This window comes from Rhineura floridana, chromosome 14 (genome assembly GCF_030035675.1).
Source record: "Rhineura floridana isolate rRhiFlo1 chromosome 14, rRhiFlo1.hap2, whole genome shotgun sequence".
In the NCBI taxonomy this organism is placed as follows: domain Eukaryota; kingdom Metazoa; phylum Chordata; class Lepidosauria; order Squamata; family Rhineuridae; genus Rhineura; species Rhineura floridana.
This window is the reverse complement of record NC_084493.1, coordinates 8,884,621-8,907,942: the sequence shown is the minus strand read 5'-3', so window position 1 is coordinate 8,907,942 and position 23,322 is coordinate 8,884,621. Positions and strand designations below refer to the sequence as shown.

The following is a 23,322-nucleotide window of genomic DNA, read 5'->3' as shown; positions in this document are numbered from 1 at the left end:
TCCAACAGGGCTGAGTTTAAACTAAAAATTCTAAAGATTCGAACTGCACCAGCAGTTTTCTCTAGAATTGCCAACCTTCGCTCACTTTTCTGAAGTCAGACTCTGTTGTCAGATAGTTGAAGGTAAAGCATTTATTGAGGCTTTGGGGTTCCTGTGCATTTTATGTTTCCTGTTGGAATGGCCTGTTCAGTGTATTGATCTGTTGAGTGTGGTAGAATTACTGAAGCACAATTTCTGAATGGCTCCCTGAACATCTTCCTTCTTTAATTGATAGTCAGCTAATTTTTGCTGCAGGGAGAGGAGAGAAAGAAGATAGCTACTTCTCTTTTCATTTCAATTATAGAAAAATAGGGCTGTTTTCCCATTTTCCCTGTTCCCATAGGGGACCCAGAAGTGGTCAGTAATTACAAAACCCTCAAACTATATATGTTGCCATCAGCTACCCTAGTATGACACTCAGCAGGAAGCAATAAAATTAGAAGTACCTGCCAACAGAAAACATTCAATTAACACTTTTACTGAATGGGACTTAGTTGCATGTAAACATCAGTAGAAGGATCTTGACCATGGTGAAGGGCACATATTAAGTGCAGTGGAGAACCTCTAGCTCATTACAGAAACATAACACCCTTGTAGCGCTCAAGGGCTCTAGCAACCATTGATTAGAGCTGGTCTGGTTTCATTGTTCTAACCACCATAGGAATCTCCCAACTGGGTGGTGAGGTGAGGTGACACACATCCCAAGTGGTCCATCTCCAGTGAACACGAACGAGAAGAATGCAAGGCAAAAAAAACTCTTTAGGGGTTCTCCCTCATTCTGACCCCCCCCCAAATATTCTAGGTACCAAGTATTGTTTGGTTTCAGTGTTTCTATCTGGAAGAAAGACATTAATTTTCATACAGGAAAGGAAATCTCACCCCATAAATCCCCAGGTATGGGGAGTTTTTGGCCCTCCACATGTTGCTGAACTACAACTCCCACCAGCCCCAGCAAGCACCCCTCTCCCTAAAAAAGGTGGGGTACATAGGGGTCTCAGGTTTCTCTTCAAGGCACTGCCCAGGCCCAACAGATTACAATCACACAAATACACACACACTGACACCTCAGAGCCACCCTCAAAAGAAAACAGACACCTTAGCATCTGCTGCAACGTGTTTATTATGTGCCAAGAACTACATCACAGCTTACTCCACGCATCTGTAGGAGAGTGCAGTCTTGCCTGCATATACTACAATGAGGTAGAGACTTCACATACTGCTTCACAAAACCCCACAAAGAGCAGCTGGAAAATGCAACATCAGCTCAGCAAGAAGAGGGGAGAACTTATGACACTGGTTCTTTGGCACACAGCTTCCAAAAAGAGGGGGGGGGGAAATAAAACAAAATCAAAACTTCAACTCCCAGCACAATCTGTGGGCTGTGCTGCTGGATTACTACATTCCTTAAGGGTACCTCTTTCTCTCTCCCCCTCTGAACAGAAAAGGGCTCCCAGGAATCTTTGCCTGCCCTTCCAAAGCGCAGCCCTTTAAACCAGCTTAGTTATAAAAAGAAAATTGAAGTCTTGTGACTTTGTGATTAAAAACCTTTATCAAGCCCCCTTAAGTGCAACTTAAAGTGCAACAAACTATATACAGCAGCTCAAAGATCGTTTATCCGGTCCAGTTTCAAAATCCAAAAATCCTATCCTTCTGGGTTGCAAATACTGCTATTCACAACTGGGAAACTTTTTTATTTTTAAACATAACAGCTCCCAGACACAAGTTGCAATGATGTTAAAAGCTGCCAGGAAAGAAAAAAATCTTGTCTCAAACGACTTAAAAACCATTTCAAGAGTGTAAAAAGGAACTGGTAAAAATCCTGGAGCGTAAAATATGAAATATGATTTGGTTTAAGTGAAGAACAAAGTCTCCTTGTTGTTACAGTAAAAAACACCAGCTGAACAATCAGTTTATTCCGTTCAGATGGGTGGGGGGGGGTTTAAATGAATGGAAAGGCACTGTATGGCAACTGCAAAAAAATGGAGCCAATGAGACCTGCATTATTACCATCAGTATTGCAAGGAATGTACAAAAGGGCCCTTGATAAATAAGAAACCAAGGCGAAGGCATCTGCATTAAACACCTTCTCAACACATGGCCCTTGATGCTTCTCGTCAGCAACAAGGAACCAAAGTCTGGGAACTGCAGAATCATTTGAGGGGCCCTCCCCTCTGAAAAAACCCCAAACAAACCCCCGACAAAAAATTCACTGTGCATTAGTGCAGAAACAAATAAAGACCAGCAAGTGCAAACGTGAAGGCAAGATTCCCCGTTAGTCCTTCAGACGGGCATCCCCAGCCTGGGTGTGGCACCGGCAAGCATTCCCGGGCTCTTTTCCAGTGGTAGGTAAACAGGAGAACTTCCTCCTGCAAAACTGCAGCAGCTCCTGGTACCCCCCCCACCACTGCTCTAGCTGGAGTCTCTATTCTTCTGGTTGCGCATCAGTGGGCGGTGGTGATGCAAAATCTCCATGGAATGTTTCCAATGCCAGCAGGAGCGACAGAAGTACTTGAAGCAGACCTACGCAAGGAGGGTGGGGGTGGGAAGGGAGAGGTTGATCAAGAAGGATTAGTTTGGCTCACACCCATGCAAGTTCTATGGGCTTCTGACCTGCAGCAGAAATGGGCATGATTTTACCCACATGAATGAATGGGGTTTGCTTTTTTAAAGGATAACAGGAACCTGCGCTTCTAGAATACATGACTGCAGGACTGTCAATTGAAAATATGGCATATTTACAGATTACATTTTTTCCCCTGAAGTTAAAAGGAACTCAAGACACATTGCATCATTATCATCGGTAAAGGATGTTGTTGTATATTTATTTATTTATTATTTGATTTATATCCCACCCTTCCTCCCAGCAAGAGCCCAGGGCGGCAAACAAAAGTGCTAAAAACACATCAAAACATCATAAAAACAGACCTTAAAATACATTAAAAAAAACTTTTAAAACATTTTTTTTAAAAAACTTTTAAAACATCTTTAAAAGAAGGGTTAAAAACATATTGTTAAAAAAATTAAAAAGCAATTCCAACGCAGATGCAGACTGGGACAGGTCTCAACTTAAAAGGCTTGTTGAAAGAGGAAGGCCTTCAAAAGGTACCGAAAAGATAACAGAGACGATGCCTGACTAATATTTAAGGGGAGGAAATTCCATAGTAGGTGCCACCACAATAAAGGTCCATTTCCTATGTTGTGCAGAACGGACCTCCTGATAAGATGGTATCTGCAGGAGGGCCTCGCCTGCAGAGCGCAGTGATCGACTGGGTATATAAGGGGTAAGACGGTCTTTCAGATATCCTGGTCCCAAGCTGTATAGGGCTTTGTACACCAAAACTAGAACCTTGAACTTGGCCCAATATATGACTGTCAAAATCTTGCCTTCTATCATTGTAAAGCAAAAAGGTTGTGCTGAGTTACTTAGATATCCAGGTCATAATGCATGAAAACTAACACCACATACTTGCATTTCAGTTTAGTCTAGGCAGAGAAATCTGCTGTAGAGCTCAAGCAGCTGATAACCAACTACAGGGACAACATAAGTTGATCTGCAGGGTGCCACAGGACATGGTTTTGTCCCCAATGCCATTTAATATATATACAAAGCTGCTGGGGCAGTCATTAGGATATTTATTATTTAATTTAAAATATTTCTACCCCCCCCACCCTAAAATAAGGTACTCAGGGCGGCTCAGAATAAAATCATATATAATAAAGCCACAAAAAACATTAAAATAGATAAAACTACAGTTAAGAAATCTAGGAGAGTAATATTAAAAGGGGACTAAAGAGGTAAAACTAAAAAAGGGGAAAATAAATCAGCTTCAGGCTATACCTTTAGTATCTTTATGGCAAGGCATCACTCAGCTCTATTTCTCAGTAACATGTGAATCAGGATCTCTTAAACAGGTGCCTGGATGCAGCTATGGACTAGTTAACGGCTAATAAACTGAATGAATCCTGACATAACGGAGACCCTATGGATGGCTCTCAGGGTTGGGAATTGGGTTGTGTACCTGCCCTGGATGAGGTCGCACTCCCTCTGAAGGACCAAGTGAGTAGCTTTGGGGTGCTCCTAGATCCATTGCTGTCACCTAGAGGCCCAGATTACCTCAGTGGCTCAGAACACACATTACCAACTTTGGGTGGTGTGCCAACTACAACCAATCCTAGATAGGGATTGTCTTGCCATGGTGGTCCAATGAACTGGTGTGATTAGACTGATCTAATGCATTGTATGTGGAACTAACCTTGTGCCTGGTTTGGAAGCGGCAGCTAGTACAAAATGCAGCTGCAACTGTATTTAGAGGGAACCACAGCTTTACACACATAAAAAGTGCTGAAATATCTGCCCTGCTTATTAGCTACTAAGTTAAAGGTTTTGATGTCCACATTTTACGCCATTAACAACTTAGGACCAGGATACCTAGCACAGGCGTTCCCAAATCGTGGTCCGTGAGCTTCATTCAGGTGGTCTGCAACACGTCCACATTAAATATTTATACTGATTTTGATTGTATTTTTATTGCTTCTTTTATTTCTTATATTGTATTTTATTGTATTACAATTTGAATCCTATGGAATGCAAGTTGTAATACAGTAAAATGCAATATATAAATAAAAGAAGCAAAAAAAAGACAGTTAAAAATCATACAGCATCTAGCACAGTGCATTACAATTGCTGCAAGAGGAAGAAAAATCATTAAGTCGTCTGCTAAGGCCACCACCAATTTTTAAGTAGTCCGTGGAGAAAATGTTTAGGAACCAGTGACCTGACTGACTCCTTCAGTACAAAGGTCTTTTGAGGAGGCTCTCCCTGTTGGTTGATCCAACCCCAGCAAACTGTCACTCAATGACAATGAAGCAGCAAGCCTTTGCAGTGATAGCACCCTCCCTCTTTGAGGTGGAGACAGTAATGTCCTTTAAACACCTCTGAAAAAATATTTACATTTACCCAAGTTTCCTGGATTCCGACTCTTAATTTTTAATTCTGCTTTATACACTGCACAGTTTTATCTGCAATTATTCTCTGTGTCAGCCACTGAAAAAGTTTTTATTATCAAGCAGTATCAAATTTTTATAAATAAAGACAGAGTGAGAACCAACTGTTGTAATAGCTGTACTGGGCTCCTTTCTAGTTCTCTGCAACTGTCAATTGTTGTAAACCTCCCAGAGAGCTTCGGCTATGGGGCGGTATACAAATGCAATAAATAAATAAGTGTGGTGCTATCACATCTTTCCAGTTACGGGGAAAAGGGTGTTCATCATGACTGTTTTCCAAGGAAATACCATCCGTTCCCCTTAAGAACATAGGAAGCTACCTTTTACTGAGTCAGACTCACTAGTCCATCAAGCTCAGCATTGTCCACACTGACTATCAGCAGCTCTCCAGGATTTCACACAGGAAACCTCTCCCAGTCCCACCTAGAGATACCGCGGATTGAGCCTGGGAGGTAGTGCATGCAAAGCAGTTGCTATACCACTGAGCTATGGCTATTCCTTCCTTACTCAAGGGAGCACAGGATATCCTCTGCAACCGCTCCAGCTGTACAATAAAGCAGCCTCCACTACATAAGGCTGTGAAGCACTTCAGTGGACAAACACTTTAAAAATTAAAGACAAAGAGGAAGAAGCCGTTGAGAAGTTTACTATGAGCACTATGGGGGAAAATGCTGCACCTTCACTCACCTGGTCTCTGCAGAAGAAAGGACCTGGTTGAGACCTGCATACTTGACACATGGCATCTTCCAGGTATGGATCAATCTGAACCTGCCCAGGGGATAAGGAAAGAAAGTTACAACCAGCTAACCTAAAGGCCCAGAGGGACAAGGGAAGGGGGAGCAGAGGCAGCATGGCCGGAGTTCACACTGCAATCTTACTGGTGAGGGGAGAAAGGACTAACAGGGATATATGCTTCACAGGAAACAAATGAGAGCTATGGCTAAAAAAGTTCTGTGTCTCCTGCAAAAGCAGCACCAAGGGTTTGTTTTGCAGAAGGCTGTTACTGTGAGCTTAAGCGGGACAAGCTTTGCTTTTGTTTCCTCTACTGGAGAAGGCTGTTCCCTTTTTCCCAGCAAAGGACAATAGGGACTAGTGTGTGTGTGTGCTAATGCCTTAACATCTCCTGCAAGGGGGTCTCTCCATGAAAACCCAGAGCGATAGTTTAGACAAGCTTTCACAATATGCATTTCTCTTTTAACCAATCATTTTATTGATATTTTTAATTATGTTTTTATGGGTACTTATTACTGATTATAATTTTCCGTGTTGTAAACCGCCTTGATACACTTTTATGAAAGCGCGAGTTATAAATACTTCAATAAAGGACTGACTGACTGTATAGGCAAATCAACGAGATGCGGCCTCCCATATTATGTATTCCCTTATCCTGCAATATTCATGCACCTGAGCAATATGACTTTGGCACACAGGAAGTAAGAACACACAGCAACGATTTAAAGCAGTAGAGGCTGGTCCATTAGCCCAAGTGAGGTACTGCCCCATTAACCCTGGTCTGTCCGCAGCCAGCCCCATCCGGCTACCTTCTTACTTGCAACAAGGCCATGGGGTGGCCCTGACTGTCAGCTGCTGTGCTTGTAGAACTTAGGAAGCAGGAGGACGGGGACAAAACTAGAATGAGTTGGCTCTGCCTGTCATTGGCTCTGGGTCAACCTACTGTTGGGCTCCCTGCCTTCTGCCCTACCAATGCCAATGGGCAGCAGCCACCAATGGGTTAAGGCCCTTGTGATGAAAGCCAAAACTCCAATCATTTAAGAACTGTTATGTATGCCACTGAAAATGCCACATGTAATCCTGAGCTTTGCCTAAATGCCTACAGGAATATCTGGGAAGAAAGGAAGAGAGATTATCTCCCCAGGTTTACACGTCCCCTAAAGCGATTCCCCTGGGCTAGCAAAATATTAAGTATTGCTGGACTGGTGAAATCCCAGGATTGTATCCGACTGGTTGCTTTCCCTCTTATCATAGCCCCATAGCTTAAAAAATGGGAGTGGTTTGAGTACAGCTTTGTCTCCGTTTGCCTAGAGGATCTGTGCATGCTTCTCCTTGCCACGGGCCCGTACTGTTTGCATGTGAGCTGACAATACTTTGCTTCTAAAGCTAGGAACTGTATTAGAATTAAGAATTAGCCAGAACTACTTATTTTTCTTTTAATGCAACCTCAAATTTTCCCTTCTTATATTGAACTTAAATGAATCTTTTCTTTTAATTCGAACTCTTGAGTGGACCAAGTATTTTACTTAGCCGCACATGGCTGTGCTCATGTGCCTAGCTATTTTGGCTATATGCTATTTCAGGGGCCAAACGCAGCCCTCCAAGGCTCTCTAACTGGCCCTCGGGACTCTTTACGACACTACACCCCCTCTCCAGCCACGCCTCCTGCTCCCAGGCCACGTGCCTCACTGGTCCAGCTTTGTATCCTCCTTGAATGTTTTTGCCTGGTTGGAATATGCCCTGGAACTACATTCCTTGAACTCCGACAGTGCCTCTTGCATACCTGGATAGAGGATAGAGAGGGGTGTGCGAATGTGTGTAGAAAATAGCCTACTGCACGAAAGGTAAAATCTACATTACTCTGCTCACTTTTACCTTTGGCCCTGTCCACCACTAGTATGTGGCCCCTGAAAGGTTACTCAGAAGAGAATGTGGCCCTCAGGCTGAAAACGGTTCCCCACCCGTGTTAATTTACTTTGAAGGGTTGGTGAATGAGAAGAACGGGATTGGGAAGAGACTGGCAGTGATCGGTGGACTTGATAAGCATTACTACTTTATTCTCAGGAAAGCCCTGAATTCTCAAATGCCTCTAGCTCCAAAGTCAGGGGTGGTGACAACTCTTAACAAGTCAGTCAAGAGAGCAGAAGGGCAGCTCCCAAGCTGTCCTACCTCACAAGGAAGGCTGACCCCGTGGCACAGCGTTTGCCTTTGCTGTGGTATGGTCAGGCTCATACAATGTAAAAACCTGGACCTTACACTGCAACAAAACAAGACAAAACCCTGCACTTGTCTAAAGGACCCTCCCTTTTAAAAACCATTTCTGACATTTTAATTACGTTTTGTACCAATGTAAAGTTTCAACAATCATGGAAAGAAATCAGAATAATCAGCAATAGTAACAAAGATGTGGTGGGCTGCAAGTATAAAAATCCAGTAACAAATATGCGTTCTTTACTGATTAAACTACCACTGAAAGGAAGCTGAATGGTTTTGTGTTTTCTAGTTAGCTGAGTTGATTACATTTAGAACTGTGCATCATTTTTCTACATCACCTTTGCAATTTGGGACTGGCTGTAACTTTTTAACTATAAGAGGTATTATCCATAGTTAACGCTCCCCAAACATTGGCATGCCATCCTTAGCTAAACCCAGTTTTGAGACTGGCAGCCTTGTCTCAGTAACGGCATGAATGTAGAAAGCTGCCTTATACAGAGTCAAACATGTGGTCCATCTAGCTCAGTCTACAACAGGTGCGGAGAACCTTTGGCTCTCCAGATGTTGCTGAACTACAACTCCCATCATCCCTGCCCATTGGCCATGTCTGCTAGGGCTGATGGGAGTTGGAGTCCAGCAGCATCTGGAGGGCCAAAGGTTTCCCACACCTGTTTTACTCTACACTGACTAGTTTCAGACCAGGGGTCTTTCTCAGCCAAATCTGGAGATGCCACTGGGGATTGAACCTTGGACCTTCCACATGCAAAGCAGACACTCTACAGTCCTTGCCTCTTCTATTCCCACCGCCACTTTGCTCAAGCAGCAACTCAGACTCAAACAGCGTTTTCTCCAAGCCTAGGGAGGGGACCCTGACTGACCGCTACAAAGTCTGTTCCTGCTGCTGAAGGTGATAGAGCTCACCACTCTCCTTGGGGCATGGTGTGAGAAGAATTGGTTGTGTTGACTTGAGATTAATGCACCTCTGCTTTCTCCTGCCTTATTACAATGCTGCTTGCTTTGGTAAGACTTTGAATTTATTTAGTCTGAACAGCAACACTCTGAAGGTTAGCTTCCAAAGCGTGGTTATTCTTTGCAAAATCTTAAATTGTGCGTGTAAGGAAATTTTTATAAATGCTTTTGCAACCTTGCTAATGTGGGTATAAATATATTATGAAACATGTTTGATGTATTTATGACTTTTTTTGTGTGTGTACCGATATATTGATCTGTTTTTCTGAGCCACTTGGAGCACACTTTGGAAAAGCAGCATATAATAAGCTTGATGATGATGATGTTCGATTCCTGGAATATTCAGCTCATTAGCAGGACAGGGAGAAGATCCGTGCCAGGAGTGGACAAAACCGAGTTAGACAGACCAGTGGTCCAACTTCTTATGCCTTATATCTGCTGTAAGGGTATAGGGGAAGGGTTGTAGCTCAGTGGCAGAGCATCTGCTTTGCATATAGAAGGCCTTAGGTTCAATCCCCGGCATCTCCTGATAGGGCTGGGAGAGACTCTTGTTTTGAAATTCTGGAGAGCTGCTGCCAGTCAGTGTAGACAATACTGAGTTAGATCAATGGCGTGACTAGGTAGAAGTCCACATTCTCTGTTACTTTCTAGCTCCCTGCCTCCTTGCTGGAAGCTGTATTTGGGGAAAGAAATCCTGCTACCTTAATTCTTATTCACATCTCTATTCCAGTTGGTTCTAACCCTCTACTGATGTCTCTAGGATGCATCTTTCATTTCACCAAGAATCTCTGCTCCGATTCTATGGAGTGACAGCAGCAATCCCTACCGTAGGGATCCCTGCTGATAAGCACATGACAGGAGCTTGTTTTCCCTCTTTGATGCATCTTACCTTTTTTGTAAATTTGGTTGTTTTGATCTCTACAAACGCAGCGCTCACTGCTTTCAGATAGCTGCACTGGTTGTTGAAGGTAACACGGCCAGATCCTGAAACAAAATCAGCCCCATCAGTGCAATACGCAGCTCCAAGGAAGAATCTGTACATAGCTATCAGCCCAGTAGCATAGAGACTTAATGAGTCAGCAGGCATATGACTTGCTGCAAGGTCTGCCACAGCAGAACGGAGGGAGAGAAGGAAAGATCAGAGCAGCTTTTAACCACACACTCATTGTCACTGAGGTCAACAGTAGGCAGGGATGCTTGAGGAACTCAGGCTTTGCAAATTCCTGTTATATTAGAATCAGAAATATTTTGATCAGCAACTCTCAGACTAATGTGTCCACTGGAACCTGGCCATCCAACAGATTTCACATTTCATCAATTTAAATGTATCAAAATACATGTTATGATGGTGATACTGTTACATTTATATATTATTATTACATTATTTATTTATTATTGTTAGGTAGTATATTAATATCCCACTTTTCCTCCAAGGACCTCAAGGTGGTGTACATATTTCTTCACTTCCCCATTTTATCCTAACCACCCTGTGAAATAGGTTAGTATTATGAGAGAGCGACTGGCCCAAGGTCATCCAGTTATCTTAATGGCTGAGTGGAGATATAAACCCTGATCTCCAAGGTCCCAGTCCAACACTCTTAACCACTACACCACAAAGTCATTTAGAATGTGTAAACATGGCAGATTAATATGGAAAAGGAACTAGCTGCAGATATACGTGTGAAAGTGACATGGACCTGAAACAGACAATCTAGTAACAATCTGCTGTGTATTCAGCTTGACAAACTATACTCAAGACTTCTAGTGCTGAATGGACAGTTTCAAGTCTGCCACGCTAAAAGCAAGGAACTACTATATAGATTTCTAGCAGGGGTGGCTAACCTTTGCCCTTCCAGATATTTCTGATTTTAATTTGGATTCAACTCTACTATTCTATGATTCTATGGCTCCCTACTCCCATCAACGCTTGCCAGCATGGCTAATGGCCAAGGGTGATGGAAGCTGTAGTCCAACAATAGCTGGAAGGGCAAAGCTTTGCCACCTGATTTATATCCTGTCACCATCCTGACAGATTTTTTTGGGAGGGAGGGGGACACGACGAGATCAGAATCAAAAGCTGCCAAGTCTTTGGCCAAAACAGCCTAATGCAGGGGAGAACAGTTCTGATCAAAGTGATCATGACCCATCCGTTGATTCCCAGGCATACAACCCAGAGACATCAACTGTGCAACCAGGGTATTAGGGACCTTTGCCATTCATGACCCCCTCTTTTCAAGTCATGGTTGACTTGGAGGCACATAACAATCTGTACCTATTTTTGGCCACATCATGCTAAAGTACTGTGAAAAGGCCCAGATATCAACAAAGGAAGAATGATGAGTCACTGACTGGCCTCACTTACCGATAGGGTACTTGTGCTTGTCTGTGTCAATACCTGCATACACCACACCACCGAATAAGTCATTGAGGATCCCTGCTAAAGCCTCGGCATTCAACATCCCATGAAGAGCTCCCACGAAGACTGTTTTGCCAGGGTCAAGCCTCTGGGTTGGGCTGCGCACAAAGTTGCTGTCTGCCAGGACCCACGGGATCACCTGCACCTGAAACCACCCAAGAGAAAAATGTGTGTTCAAGTCCAGTCCTCAAGCCACTTTATTGTTGTTGTTATGTGCCTTCAAGTCAATTACAACTTATGGTGACCATATGAATCAGTGACCTCCAAGAGCATCTGTTATAAACCACCCTGTTCAGATCTTGTAAGTTCAGGTCTATGGCTTCCTTTATGGAATCAATCCATCTCTTGTTTGGCCTTCCTCTTTTTCTACTCCCTTGTTTTTCACAGCATGATTGTCTTTTCTAGTGAATCATGTCTTCTCATGATGTGTCCAAAGGATGATAACCTGTTTCATCATTTTAGCTTCTAGTGATGGTTCTGGTTTAATTTGTTCTAACACCCAATTATTTGTTTTTTTCATGATCCATGGTATCCGCAAAGCTCTCCTCCAACACTGCATTTCAAATTACTTTTCTCTTATCTGCTTTTTTCACTGTCCAATTTTCACATCCATACATAGAGACCGGGAATACCATGGTCTGAATGATCCTGACTTTAGTGTTCAATGATACATCTTTGCATTTGAGGACCTTTTCTAGTTCTCTCTTAGCTGCCCTACCCAGTCCTTTATATCCTCCCCTTACAAGAAAACCCACACCTATTTTTATGTACACCCAACTCAAATTGTCTTCCCATTTCCATATGCCTTCCTTCCAACTGTATTTCAACCAACATAACCTTCCAAATCATTGACAGTCAACATGCAGCTAGCTTCTGTTATATTCAGACCATCTGTTTTCTCTACAACTACCCTTTGGCCAAAAGGTATCCCATTGGCAGTCGAGTTACTACAGATACTCAAGTTGTGGTGGCTGAATGAATTCAACCTCCAACTAAGCTGCTGAAGCAGATCTCCTAGCAAGACATTGACAGTTGTTCCAGCATGTTACCCTAGAAAGAGCTTCCCCAATCTGATGCCCTTCAGATGTTTTTGGCTACTATTCCCATTGGAAATCCAAAACATCTGGAGGGCACTAGGTTAGGGAAAGCTACCCTATGATAACGCATACTTTAGGAACATAGGAAGTTGCCTTATAATGAGTCAGTCATTGACCCATCTAGCTCAATACTGTCTACACCGATTAGCAGAGGCTCTCCAGTGTTTCAGACAGAGGGCATTCCCAGGTCTACCTGGAGATACTGGAGACCGAATCTGGGACCTTCTACATGCAAAGCAGATGCTCTAGCACTGAGCCACAGTCCTCTTCCCTCCTTGTACTCAACATCCATTCTGGAGGCCAAAACTACTGTGTTTTGTCCTGGAGATGGCTGAAGCAAGTTCTATCATTCCACTTTCCAATTCTGCTCTGTCATGTTCTCTGCTCTATCACAACTCGGTATTTTTAAGAAGCGACTGCACTCCTTCCCGTTCAGTTCCTCTATGCAGTCAAACCATTTCCTGCCTTAAAGACCAGATTTATTACACATTCCCTGTAAACAGGAGGGTTGGCACCATCCTGTGCCAAGAAACATATGCTTGCACCATGGAAACTGCACTCTGCAAACAATACATTATGCAATTCTTGCCCAGATTGCAGCAGAGCTAAGATATGTGATTGATACAATACCACAAGATTGGCCCTAGACCCAATTCATGGGTACACAGCCCAAACCAATCTCCCATGGGCCATATCAGCTAAACTGTGCATCTCACATGACTATATAATTCAAGCAGGAACAGCTGTACTTGTTATAGATGTGTGACCCTGGAATCCACCCCCATCCTTAATTTGGGGCATGCAGATAAAAAAATACAAGTGTGATCAAATAGAGCAGTTGCAAGAGACCACGTGCTTTCCATAGATCTCTTTCTGGGCTCTCACCTGTGGAGTGATGATCAAAGAAAGCAGGAAAGAATTGTAGCTCTGTGAGGGGAACAGGGGTCTCCTAACTCTCCGCACCCTTAACAAACTAGTCCCAGGACTCTTTGAGGGAAGCCATGACTGCTCAAGTGGTATCATAGTACTTTTAAGTGTACACTGGATAGTGTGGATGTGTCTAGATATAGCCAAGTGAACTGGCTACAGCATTCATGCCAGATGTTGCTAAAAAGCATCCTGTTCTTTGGAAGCTCCAGCAGTCTACTTCCCAGAACAGCTTTGTCCACAGGGCACACATCATGACAACCCTGGCCTGTCTGGGTGCAAATTTAAGTTGCTGGGCCTACATGCCAGGCAAGCAGGAATAGAAGGATCTGTCAGTTTTGGTTCTCTCAAGTTTTTAATTTTCCAGTCTTAAATTCTCCAACTTTCTGCAGCATTTTGCGGACAAAAGTATAAATATATTCTGAGTCTCGTAAAAATGCCAAACAAAAGTTAACTTCTTGTAGACGTTTGCTACAAGAACTTAAAATGTGTGTGTGTATATATGAAAAAATAACGTATCAAACAAAACCTCACTACAAGCAACACACCTAAAAACAAGAACACCTAAGAATTAAGAAGTACAAGGAGACTGACTAGTGAGGCTCAAACCTATTTAGTAAGCCTGATTAGTAAGGCTCAAAATATTTATCAAATGATTGTGTAAATTTATATCCTGCCCTTTCTTCTAGAAGGAGCCCAGGGCGGCAAACAAAAACATTCTAAAACATCTTTAAAATAAGACTTTAAAACATATTAAAACAAAAAAGCATCTTTTAAAAAAAGCTTTAAACATCTAAAAAAGTAATTCCAACACCAACACAGACTGAAATAAGGTCTCTACTTAAAAGGCTTGTTGAAAGAGCAAGGTCTTCAGCAGGTGCCAAAAAGATAACAGAGATGGTGTCTGTCTAATGTGTAAGGGGAAGGAAATTCCAATGTACATACAAAAAATATATACAGAGATCTAAGAGCCAGCTAACAAACACACATAGGAGCACAAACTGCTTCTAGCAGTGATTCTCAAATGCAAATCAACTTGGTCAACCCCCCCTTGGCAGCTTTAATAAGCCAAAAAGGGCAAGGGCAATGTATGACTAACAGGAAGACGCATGAACACCGCAAGCAAATGAGGATGAATGCTTGTTGTCATATAAGCTCCCCACAAACAAATCATAACAAATACTCAATAAAGACTGCACACAGTCTAACTCCATTTAAGCTCTGTGCAAGCAAATAAAGATGAATGCTCAACAAATAGGTCATCTGGAGGAGCCCTCAGTGTCTTTTCAAAGCTCTTGTAGTCTGACCAACGTAGATCTTTTCACGAGCATTTGATGGAATAAGCCACAGGGGTGCTACTACAAGTCCTTCCATTCATACACCCTATGGTTAACTGGGTCATTGAATGGGTGCATCTGTATTTGCAGTAGATGCAATGCTATCCTTGTTTTTGTGGTTGGTTGCCTACACAAACCAAGCCATCTCTCTGCAGCCATAGGAACTAGAAACGTATTTAAAGAAGTAATTGACAAGCTAATTTTATGTAACACGCTGAATATATAGATCTCCCTGGCAAAGTCATAGCACAGGAAGCCACAAGCCAACCAGCAACAAACTGCATTGTTCACGGTTTTACTGCTTGTGCAGCCATCATTTGGCACAAGGACCTAATGCTAGCAAAGATCAATGTGGAGCCTTGCTGCCAATTCTGACAAGGCAAGTTTACAAACTGCTTCTGCCTGCATGTATTACACCGTACAAGGCATTACCAATTCACCTCTTTCACTAACGCACTTGCAGCATAAAACACTGTGTTGCGTCCAATATTAGTCATACCCGGAGTAGGTTCATTGAGATTAATGGACATGGGTTTGCTAATTTCAGGGGGCCCCTCTGAGTAGAACATAGTTGGATACAACCTCCTATGTTCAGAAGGCTTTAGAACCAGCACAATTCCCAATGCACCACTGTCTGTCCCTATCCACACACCCCCTCTAGCTAAATGATGTATGTGTTTGGAGCCAGCAATTATACAATACGCAGAACAATACTCCTTTGTACAAACTGGGAGCAAATCCACTCTTCACTGAGGGCAGCCACCTAAGCAGAAATGATGCTGGAGAATAAAAGCAAGTAGTCACAATAAGCCACCCGCTTTGCTTGGATTGTGCAGCGATGCACCTGCTCACCTCTTTGCAGCGCATTCTACGGCTGGACATCTTGAAGTAGTACTCGCTCAGGCCACTGGGGCTCAGCACATCACAGGAGCAATTCTGGAGCAGAGCACGCACAGATTTCTCCGACTCAAACACCAGGTAGGCATAGCCTTGGGTGGAAAGCAAGAAATGTTAGAAAGTAGGGTGAAAACAAGTTCACATCTTTTCTAGGCGTTCATATGTAGCAGAGTTAATATTAAGAATTGCCTTGCGGTGTTGAAAGATCCATCTAGTTCGACAGTGGCCAATCAGATGCTTTGGGGATGCCTCAAAGCAATACCACCACCACTCACTTCCATGTCTGGTAATGAGAGGCAGCATGCTACCTCTGAACATGGAGCTTTCATTTACAAGTATCAGTGGCTAACCATCCCCTGGGATCTCTCTTCTCAATGCTTTGGAAAGTGCAAGACCAGCAAAGACAGCCTTTTGCTGATACCACTTCCACAAATATTAACACCTATGTAGCAGGCAAATTCCTCCAGTGCAAGGGGAAAGGGAACTACTGATATTAGACAATCTTCTTGCAATATACAGAATCCCCACACTTGTCAAGTACAGCCAGTGCTTTGTTGGTTAAAAAAAAAAAAGAGGTACTGCTACTCATATCTTGATGAAAGTATTGTGGGTGCCAGCACAAAACGGCAGCAAAAAGAGGTGAGCACCATCGTAAAAGAAAAAGCACTGCATGTACCACTTCTGTTCCTTTTCCCCATTTCCATTAGTAGAAGATGGAAGGGTTGAGTCAACTGAGCAATTCTTAAGCAGAGATTGATATCCTCTACTCGACAGTTGCATCTGCCAGAAGCAAAAATTTTCCATTAAGTACACAAATGGTGCATGAAGACTGCAGTGCTGAACAATCCAGGGTGCCTCCAAACAAATAAGAAGTGAGGTGTTGTTGTTTTTTGCTAACACTACACCCTGTTCTGTGCTAACTGCATAAAACAGCCCCCACAAAACAGTCAGCATTCTTCAGGGTGGAATTGCTATGCTGGGGGGGACGGACCTAGTATGCTCTATTCCCCTTGACTTCACATGGCAGGCAGGGCAGGAAGGAGAACAGAAGTCATTTAGCAACCTATTTTCCCAAGAAAAGAGGTCCTGCTACTCCAAGTGGGAGTGTTTTTTTCTTCACCTATCAAAAAGGAATGTGTATACACCATCATGTAAATATGTTTTTAAAAAGCCACACCAATAAAGATGTATGGGATGCACCGGCGCATTGTATGCGCAATGAATGAATGAATGCATGTGTGTGGTGGCAGCAGCCACAGCTCTGCCTGAAGGCAATGCAGCTTTCCCCCAACTCCCAGCAGCACCAACATAGTACAGCCATCCCCAACCTGGCGCCTGCCAGATGTTTTGGACTGCAGCTCCCATAACCCCTGATCATTGGTCATCCTGGCTACAGCTGATACGAGCTGTAGTCCACAACATCACCTGGGAAGCACCGAAGATGGGAATGCAACCCTTTGGAAGAAATGTCATCAGAACTGCCAGGTGAATGAGGAATGGTGGGAACCTAGCATGGAAGCATTTCTAGGATTCCTAGACTGAACAGCACAGCCAATGAATCTTGGACACAGGAATCTTGGACACTCAGACAGGAGTGTCTCGCAGTCCTAGCTGGAGAGACCAGGGATTGAACCTGTGACCTTCTGCCTGCGAAGCAGATACTCTGCCACCGAGCTACAACCCTTCCCCATAGACCAGCCTTTCCCAACCAGTGTGCTTCCAGATGTTGTTGGACCACAACTCCCATCTTTCCTGACCACTGGCAATGCTGGCCGAGGCTGATGGGAGTTGTGGTCCAACAACATCTGGAAGCACACTGGTTGGGAAAGGCTGCCATAGACAGTCGCATCCCAAATGCCTTAACTGTGCTACTGCTTAATGGCAAAGCAAAGCTTTCTGCCTGGTTCTCCAAGTCAGCAGGAATCATGCCTTAATACAATTGATTGGGAAGAACAGTGAGAAGGGCAACAGCTTTCCAGGCCCAAAGTACAGCTCTTCTCTCTTTTTCCCGAGTAGCCACCAAAGTGTGGAGTTTTCCCTCAAAGCAAGTTGGCAGTTTATATGAATGGAAAGAACCCGTGCGCCAGAGTGAGGCCTGTAATCCTACGGTGTGCCACCCATCCAGTCACCGCCATGCAGCCATGCTAGCCCAGCAGCCCTCAGTGCTCTATAGGTAGCATGGATAAAAAGGTTCCTACCACGTCTGTATTACCTTTAGGCATATTACCTTTGGGAGGGTAGCGGGGGTGCTTGCTATCCTTACCAGGCCACTCCACTCTCAGTGAGCCAAACACACGGAAGGTGCTGATCAGACCCGCTGCACAAACAAGAGATTTAGTTTCTTTATTGTTACATTTATATCCCACCTTTTTTCTCCAAGGAGCTCAAGGTGGCGTAAGAACATGGTTCTCCCCCATCCCAGTTTTATCCTCACAACCATCCTGTGAGGTAGGCTAGACCGAAAGACAGGGATTGGCCCAATGTTGCCCAGCAGCTTCATGGCTGAGTGGGGATTTGAACCCTGGTCTCCCAGGTACCAGTCTGACACCCCAACCACTGCGCCACACTGGCTCTCCAGTTTAGAGAGACAACAAAAAATCCCAAATCCAGTGTTATGGAGTGGGGAAGGATTAAGCTCTATGGATTTTATCTTTTTTTTAATATAAAAGAAACAAACACAAACAGCAACATCACTAATCAAATGAAACACATTAAACATGGCTTTGTTTGACAATGGACTGATAATGGTTGGGCAACAGACATGTGGGACGGGCAAGCACATGGCAGCCCCCAGCAAGCATGCGCCTCATTGGAGGACAGTTACCAGCTTGCACCGGTCTTGTATCAGGTTTTTTTAAAAAAGATGTTTTTAAAGTTTAAAAAAAATGTTTTTAACGTTTTGTTTTAATGTACTTTAAGGTCTGTTTTTATGATGTTTTAAAGTGTTTTTAGCGCTTCTGTTTGCCGCCCAGGGCTCCTGCTAGGAGGAAGGGCGGGATATAAATCAATAAACAAATAACCATGGTTAGTACATTTAACCATGTTTAGCCCACAAAAGTTGGGCTATAGCAGCTTGGCTACTCAATGATGGGCTTAGACTTCCGTGTTCTATATCCAACCGAAATTCTATTTGCTACTCTACCATGCATTTTCTGCCTTCTCAGTAATGACTGCACAATACTTGAATGGTTCCCTCTTCAGGCAATTCAGAACAGCAGCTCTGATGTTTTAAGTGGCATTCTGCGAAACACAACAGCAATTATGCGGGGAAAACTCGTGCTAGCTTCTGAATTATTTCCTTTGCCCACACACTCCAAGTTATCCTATCTTTATCCTGACCTTCTTTGTAAAGCAGCCCAGATTTTATCTGAGACGCAGAGATACAGTCTGGTCTGAGGTCATCCATTAAGGTCCAGCAAGGGATTAAACCTGCCTCTCACCAGTCCAAGACCAATGCTCTATCCACTCTTGCAAGGAGATGTTCAGAGCATATACAGCACAATATGGCCCTGCTACAAGCAAGACTAATACAGGAATATACTGTATTCTCTGCTAGACCAAGATCATTTTAAAGAGCAATGCCAGGGATTGAGCCTGGGACCTTCTGCAGGCAAAGCAAAAGGCCTAACACTGAGCTAACAGCCTCTTCTATATCTGGTGTCCTCTTCCTGGAATTCTCTCTGATAACAAGCGGCACTTCTTTTGAGGGGTGGCTGGCTGGTGGATTTTGTTCTGCTTTGCAGCATTTTTCAATTTGAGGTTTCGATTAACACTGTAGTATTATTTTTTTGGTATTTTATTTTATGCTGCTTGAGGGGGTGGGCTTTGCAAAATAGAAAGAGCAGCTTCCGTAAGGATGAGAAGTCTGTGGCCCTCCTGACACTATTGAAGTACAACTTCCGCCATCCCTGACCATTGTTCATGCTAGCCGGGGCTGACGGGAGTTCGCATCCAACAACATCAGGAGCGCCAAAGTCTCCCACCCGTGGTCTATGCCCTTAGATAAGAGGCAGATAAAGTCACGATGAAGCTTTCTTGATCCAGACTATGAATGTTGCTCTCAAACATTAAGGAGAACCTTTAGATGAGGCATGGGGAATCTGTGGCCATCATATACTGCTGCACTACAGTTCCCATGATCCTTGACCATCGGTTATGCTGGCTGGGCTGATGAGAGCTGCAGTTCAGCAACATCTGGAGAACCCCACAGGTTAGCCACCCCTGCTTCACACAAACTGGAGGGACGGCTAAGGATGCTAAGCATCCCTTGCAAATTAGGAACAGAGTTCAAATGAAGACAGTTTACCTGCATCATGGGGGGGGAGGGGTTGAGAGAGCCATAGCCAGCAAAGCCCTTCCCCCTACAACCTGCCTTAGTAGTGACTTACCTTCTGTGATATCCCAGGGGACTCCTCCTAAGAACACCTTACAGGAATAGATTGGATTCTTGTAGTTTCGAGGTGGGAGCTGCCCACTCCATATGCGGGTTGCCTCGTTCACCGCTGAAGACAAAAGCCACAGGTAGGGAAACTCATCCAGGAGCCAAAGACAGCTCAGCATTAAACTTGCCCCCAGCTAATCCACCAAATGCAAGGCCACCCTTGGCTCACCTGCTGCCTGCTTGTGAAGCCTGGCTTCCCTTTCAATGCTGAACGGATCCTCTGAGGAATCTGGAAGGCTCCAGGAAGACCACGTGGATGCTCCAGGCCATTGCTTGGGCATGCTGGTTGGAGTGGAAGTGACTGCAGCCAGAGTAGCTTGGTCTTGATCCAGATGGGATCCTGCTCCATTCAAGGAATCTCTAGTAATGCCACCCATAGGCAGGAATGGCAGAGGTGGGGAGATCCGGAGACTTGACTGCAAGAAACACATATTAAGCGGTACAGTTTGAAGGAGCCATGTAACCTATAATTTCCTTGCATCACTGCGGAAATTGAACTAGATGGCCACCACAGTCTCTTCTAACTCTAAAATTCAATTATCCTTCCTTAATTCAATGGTAGAGAAGTTACCAGAGTTCTGAGAAATTCAGGCTACTTATTACAAGCAGGGAGTGCAGGAACAATCTCAAATTATGAAGTAACCCAGACTCTTTTGCTAGCTAACTGTGTTGTCAACGATGGTAGAATCTCATTGAATCTTGGTGGAGAGCTGTCCAGAGAAGTTTAAGAGCAGCAAAAACCGCAAGGAGCACTTGGTCAAAGTTCACTGCTACCCTTCTGATTTTCGCTTTGTGATTTGTTAACGTATTTTTATTGGAAGTTGTAACTGCTGCTTTTTGTAAATTGTATTGTTTTTGTTGATGCATTTTTATATTTGTGTTTTTTGTAAGCCACCTTGAGGGCCTTTGGGCCAAAAGGCGGGGTAGAAACGAACAACAACAACACCTGAATCTTCATGTGTTTCTACAGCTTAAGGAATGAAAATATAAGGAATGTTCCAATAGCAAGAAAAAACGCTGGTTTCAGGCTTCCAGATAAAGTACTAGATTACCCTAATGGATGATCCAAACTTATGATTTAGGGGAGAAGCCTTCAGGGTTGAATGCTGGAAGAATTTCTGGCACAAAGAGGTAGTCAATGCTAGTCCTACTCAGAGTAGACCCACTGAAGTTAATAGCTACGACTAACTTAGGTTCATTAATTTCAATGGGTCTACTCTGAGAAGGACTTAGCGGAATACAACCCTTAATATGCTTCTAGCCCTCATGCTTGATGCTTTTGTGGCAAGCACAGTACAAAAAAGATGCTTAAAAAAGTCACAGGACAAGTCAACATTCATAATTTTCCAAGCTTCCTCTCCCCACTCCAGCTCACAACTGCTATCCATTTGTTTTTCCAGAGCTGAAATGAATTTCATGTGTTTTTTTTAAAAAGGCTTTTAATTTATTGTATGTGTTTGTATTTTATCTTGTCATTAAGTCACTTCGAGACTTTTGTATAAAACGACCAACAAATGCTAACAGGCAATAATTTCAAATGAATGTTGCCAAGTAAGGCACAATTAACTGTATTTTGATAGCTGCCAGTTTCATTAAATGATATGCAGCTTGTAGCTGCAAGGAATTAGAAAATTCCCATTGAATGCAAATTTCCACGTGCCTGGTAAGACCATCTACATGGAGCAAGAAATGCTTATGTTAACACCGACAGCTTACTGCAGTCTCTCTTCTCAGATCTGTGGCAAAGCTGGCAGCGCTTGGTATTAGAGACCAAACGTCTAAATGGCCATATTTCTCGTCAACACACAATTTTATACCTCTCTGGACACTTAAGATCCTCCGTGGCGCAGAGTGGTAAGCGGCGGTAACGCAGCCGAAGCTCTGCTCACGGCCGGAGTTCGATTCCAACGAAAGGAGGAAGTCGAATCTCTGATAAAAGGGGTCGAGGTCCACTCAGCCTTCCATCCATCCGTGGTCGGTAAAATGAGTACCCAGCATATGCTGGGGGGTAAAGAAAGGCCGGGGACAGAACTGGCAATCCCACCCCATATACACGGTCTACCTAGTAAACGTCGCAAGACGTCACCCTAAGCTTCGGAAATGACTCGCACTACAAGTGCGGGGACACCTTTACCTGGACACTTAAGGCCAGTTACGTTTCACGCTGGAGAAGAGGCTTAAGATGAAGGCAGTGCCAGCCAACAGCTCAGAAGCCTGAGGCAAGTTTGTGTAAGAGAAGGGTAAGATTAACGAAAGGTAAACACAAGAGATTGTCCTTCTTTATCCATCTCAGGCCTCTCCAGACTGGTGTTTTATTGCATGTGTATAGTGCAACATGTTCTTAATATAATAATAGCACATTCGTGGTGGATTTATTCTGCTTTATTAATTGATCTGTGATGCTTCCCCAATGCTATCTGGAGGGGCTGTAGCATAATAAAAGCGGGACAAGAATAAACCTGAACATTTGTGGTATGAAAAATTATGGGATTTCATAGGAAATTACAGGATATGCATTGGATAGAAATGAAGCAATGTGATCACCCCAAAACATCTGCAGACTCAAACTGTGTTGAAAGTGGGTGTGTGTACTGTCATGAAATTGAAATTTCTGTGCATTTGTTAACCTGGTTTGTGTATCATGGCTCAGTTACAAAGAACTATGGGAGTTACATCTTGGAAGGAGACAGGCCTCTGTGAGAGGAAAATTTTAAGTTTCGTTTCCAGCGGCAAGCAGTTGGGGAGGCCTGAACAGAAACACCTGTTTATCTCTGCTAATCTGCTGGGAGCCTAGTACTCAAGGTCATGCAGGCCTGAGAAGGTTGAGATCAGAGTTGGGAGGGTGCCTGCAAGGCGCGAAAAAGTGAAGAAGCTTCGGGAAGAGGAGTACATCAGAAAGCTCCTGATTGGTTAATTCATCCTGGACCGTTAGGTTTCTTTTTCTTTAAGTATAGGGGTTGAGACCCATAGCTGTTCCCCCTGGATGTTCCTTGGGAATGTTCCCCCTGAACGTTCCATTGAATGTTCCCCTGGGTTTCCATCTTGATGGGTGGTTACCTATGTGGGGTTCCACTGCTTCTTATCTGATGCTATCTCTCTGAGGAGAGATGAGACTTACCATCAACTACCTCTTAAGTAAGTAGACAGACTAGATAGTTTGTTATTTTCTGTTGTGTGTTGAACTCTTTTATGTTATACCTGAACCCCTGGTTGGGTATGTGGTTTTGAGGAATTGTATTGCTGCTATAT

At 43.6% G+C, this 23,322-nt stretch overlaps 1 protein-coding gene across 4 annotated transcripts in view; it reads right to left on the bottom strand.

The window, feature by feature from the left end:
• Nucleotides 1-1,141: 1,141 nt before the first annotated feature.
• Nucleotides 1,142-23,322, bottom strand: part of CPEB1 (cytoplasmic polyadenylation element binding protein 1) — a 59,587-nt gene continuing 37,406 nt past the window's right edge. For 3 of the 4 annotated variants that reach the window (XM_061595456.1, XM_061595453.1, XM_061595454.1), the window contains 8 exons: nt 20,243-20,489; nt 20,021-20,134; nt 17,845-17,949; nt 15,588-15,724; nt 11,321-11,519; nt 9,848-9,942; nt 5,731-5,811; nt 1,142-2,559 (listed from right to left, as the gene is read on the bottom strand). In XM_061595456.1, coding sequence (XP_061451440.1) covers nt 2,449-2,559; nt 5,731-5,811; nt 9,848-9,942; nt 11,321-11,519; nt 15,588-15,724; nt 17,845-17,949; nt 20,021-20,134; nt 20,243-20,489 — 1,089 coding nt within the window. In that variant the 3' untranslated portion in view covers nt 1,142-2,448. The remainder of the gene's footprint in view (nt 2,560-5,730; nt 5,812-9,847; nt 9,943-11,320; nt 11,520-15,587; nt 15,725-17,844; nt 17,950-20,020; nt 20,135-20,242; nt 20,490-23,322) is intronic. The other variant, XM_061595455.1, reaches the window with a different exon arrangement.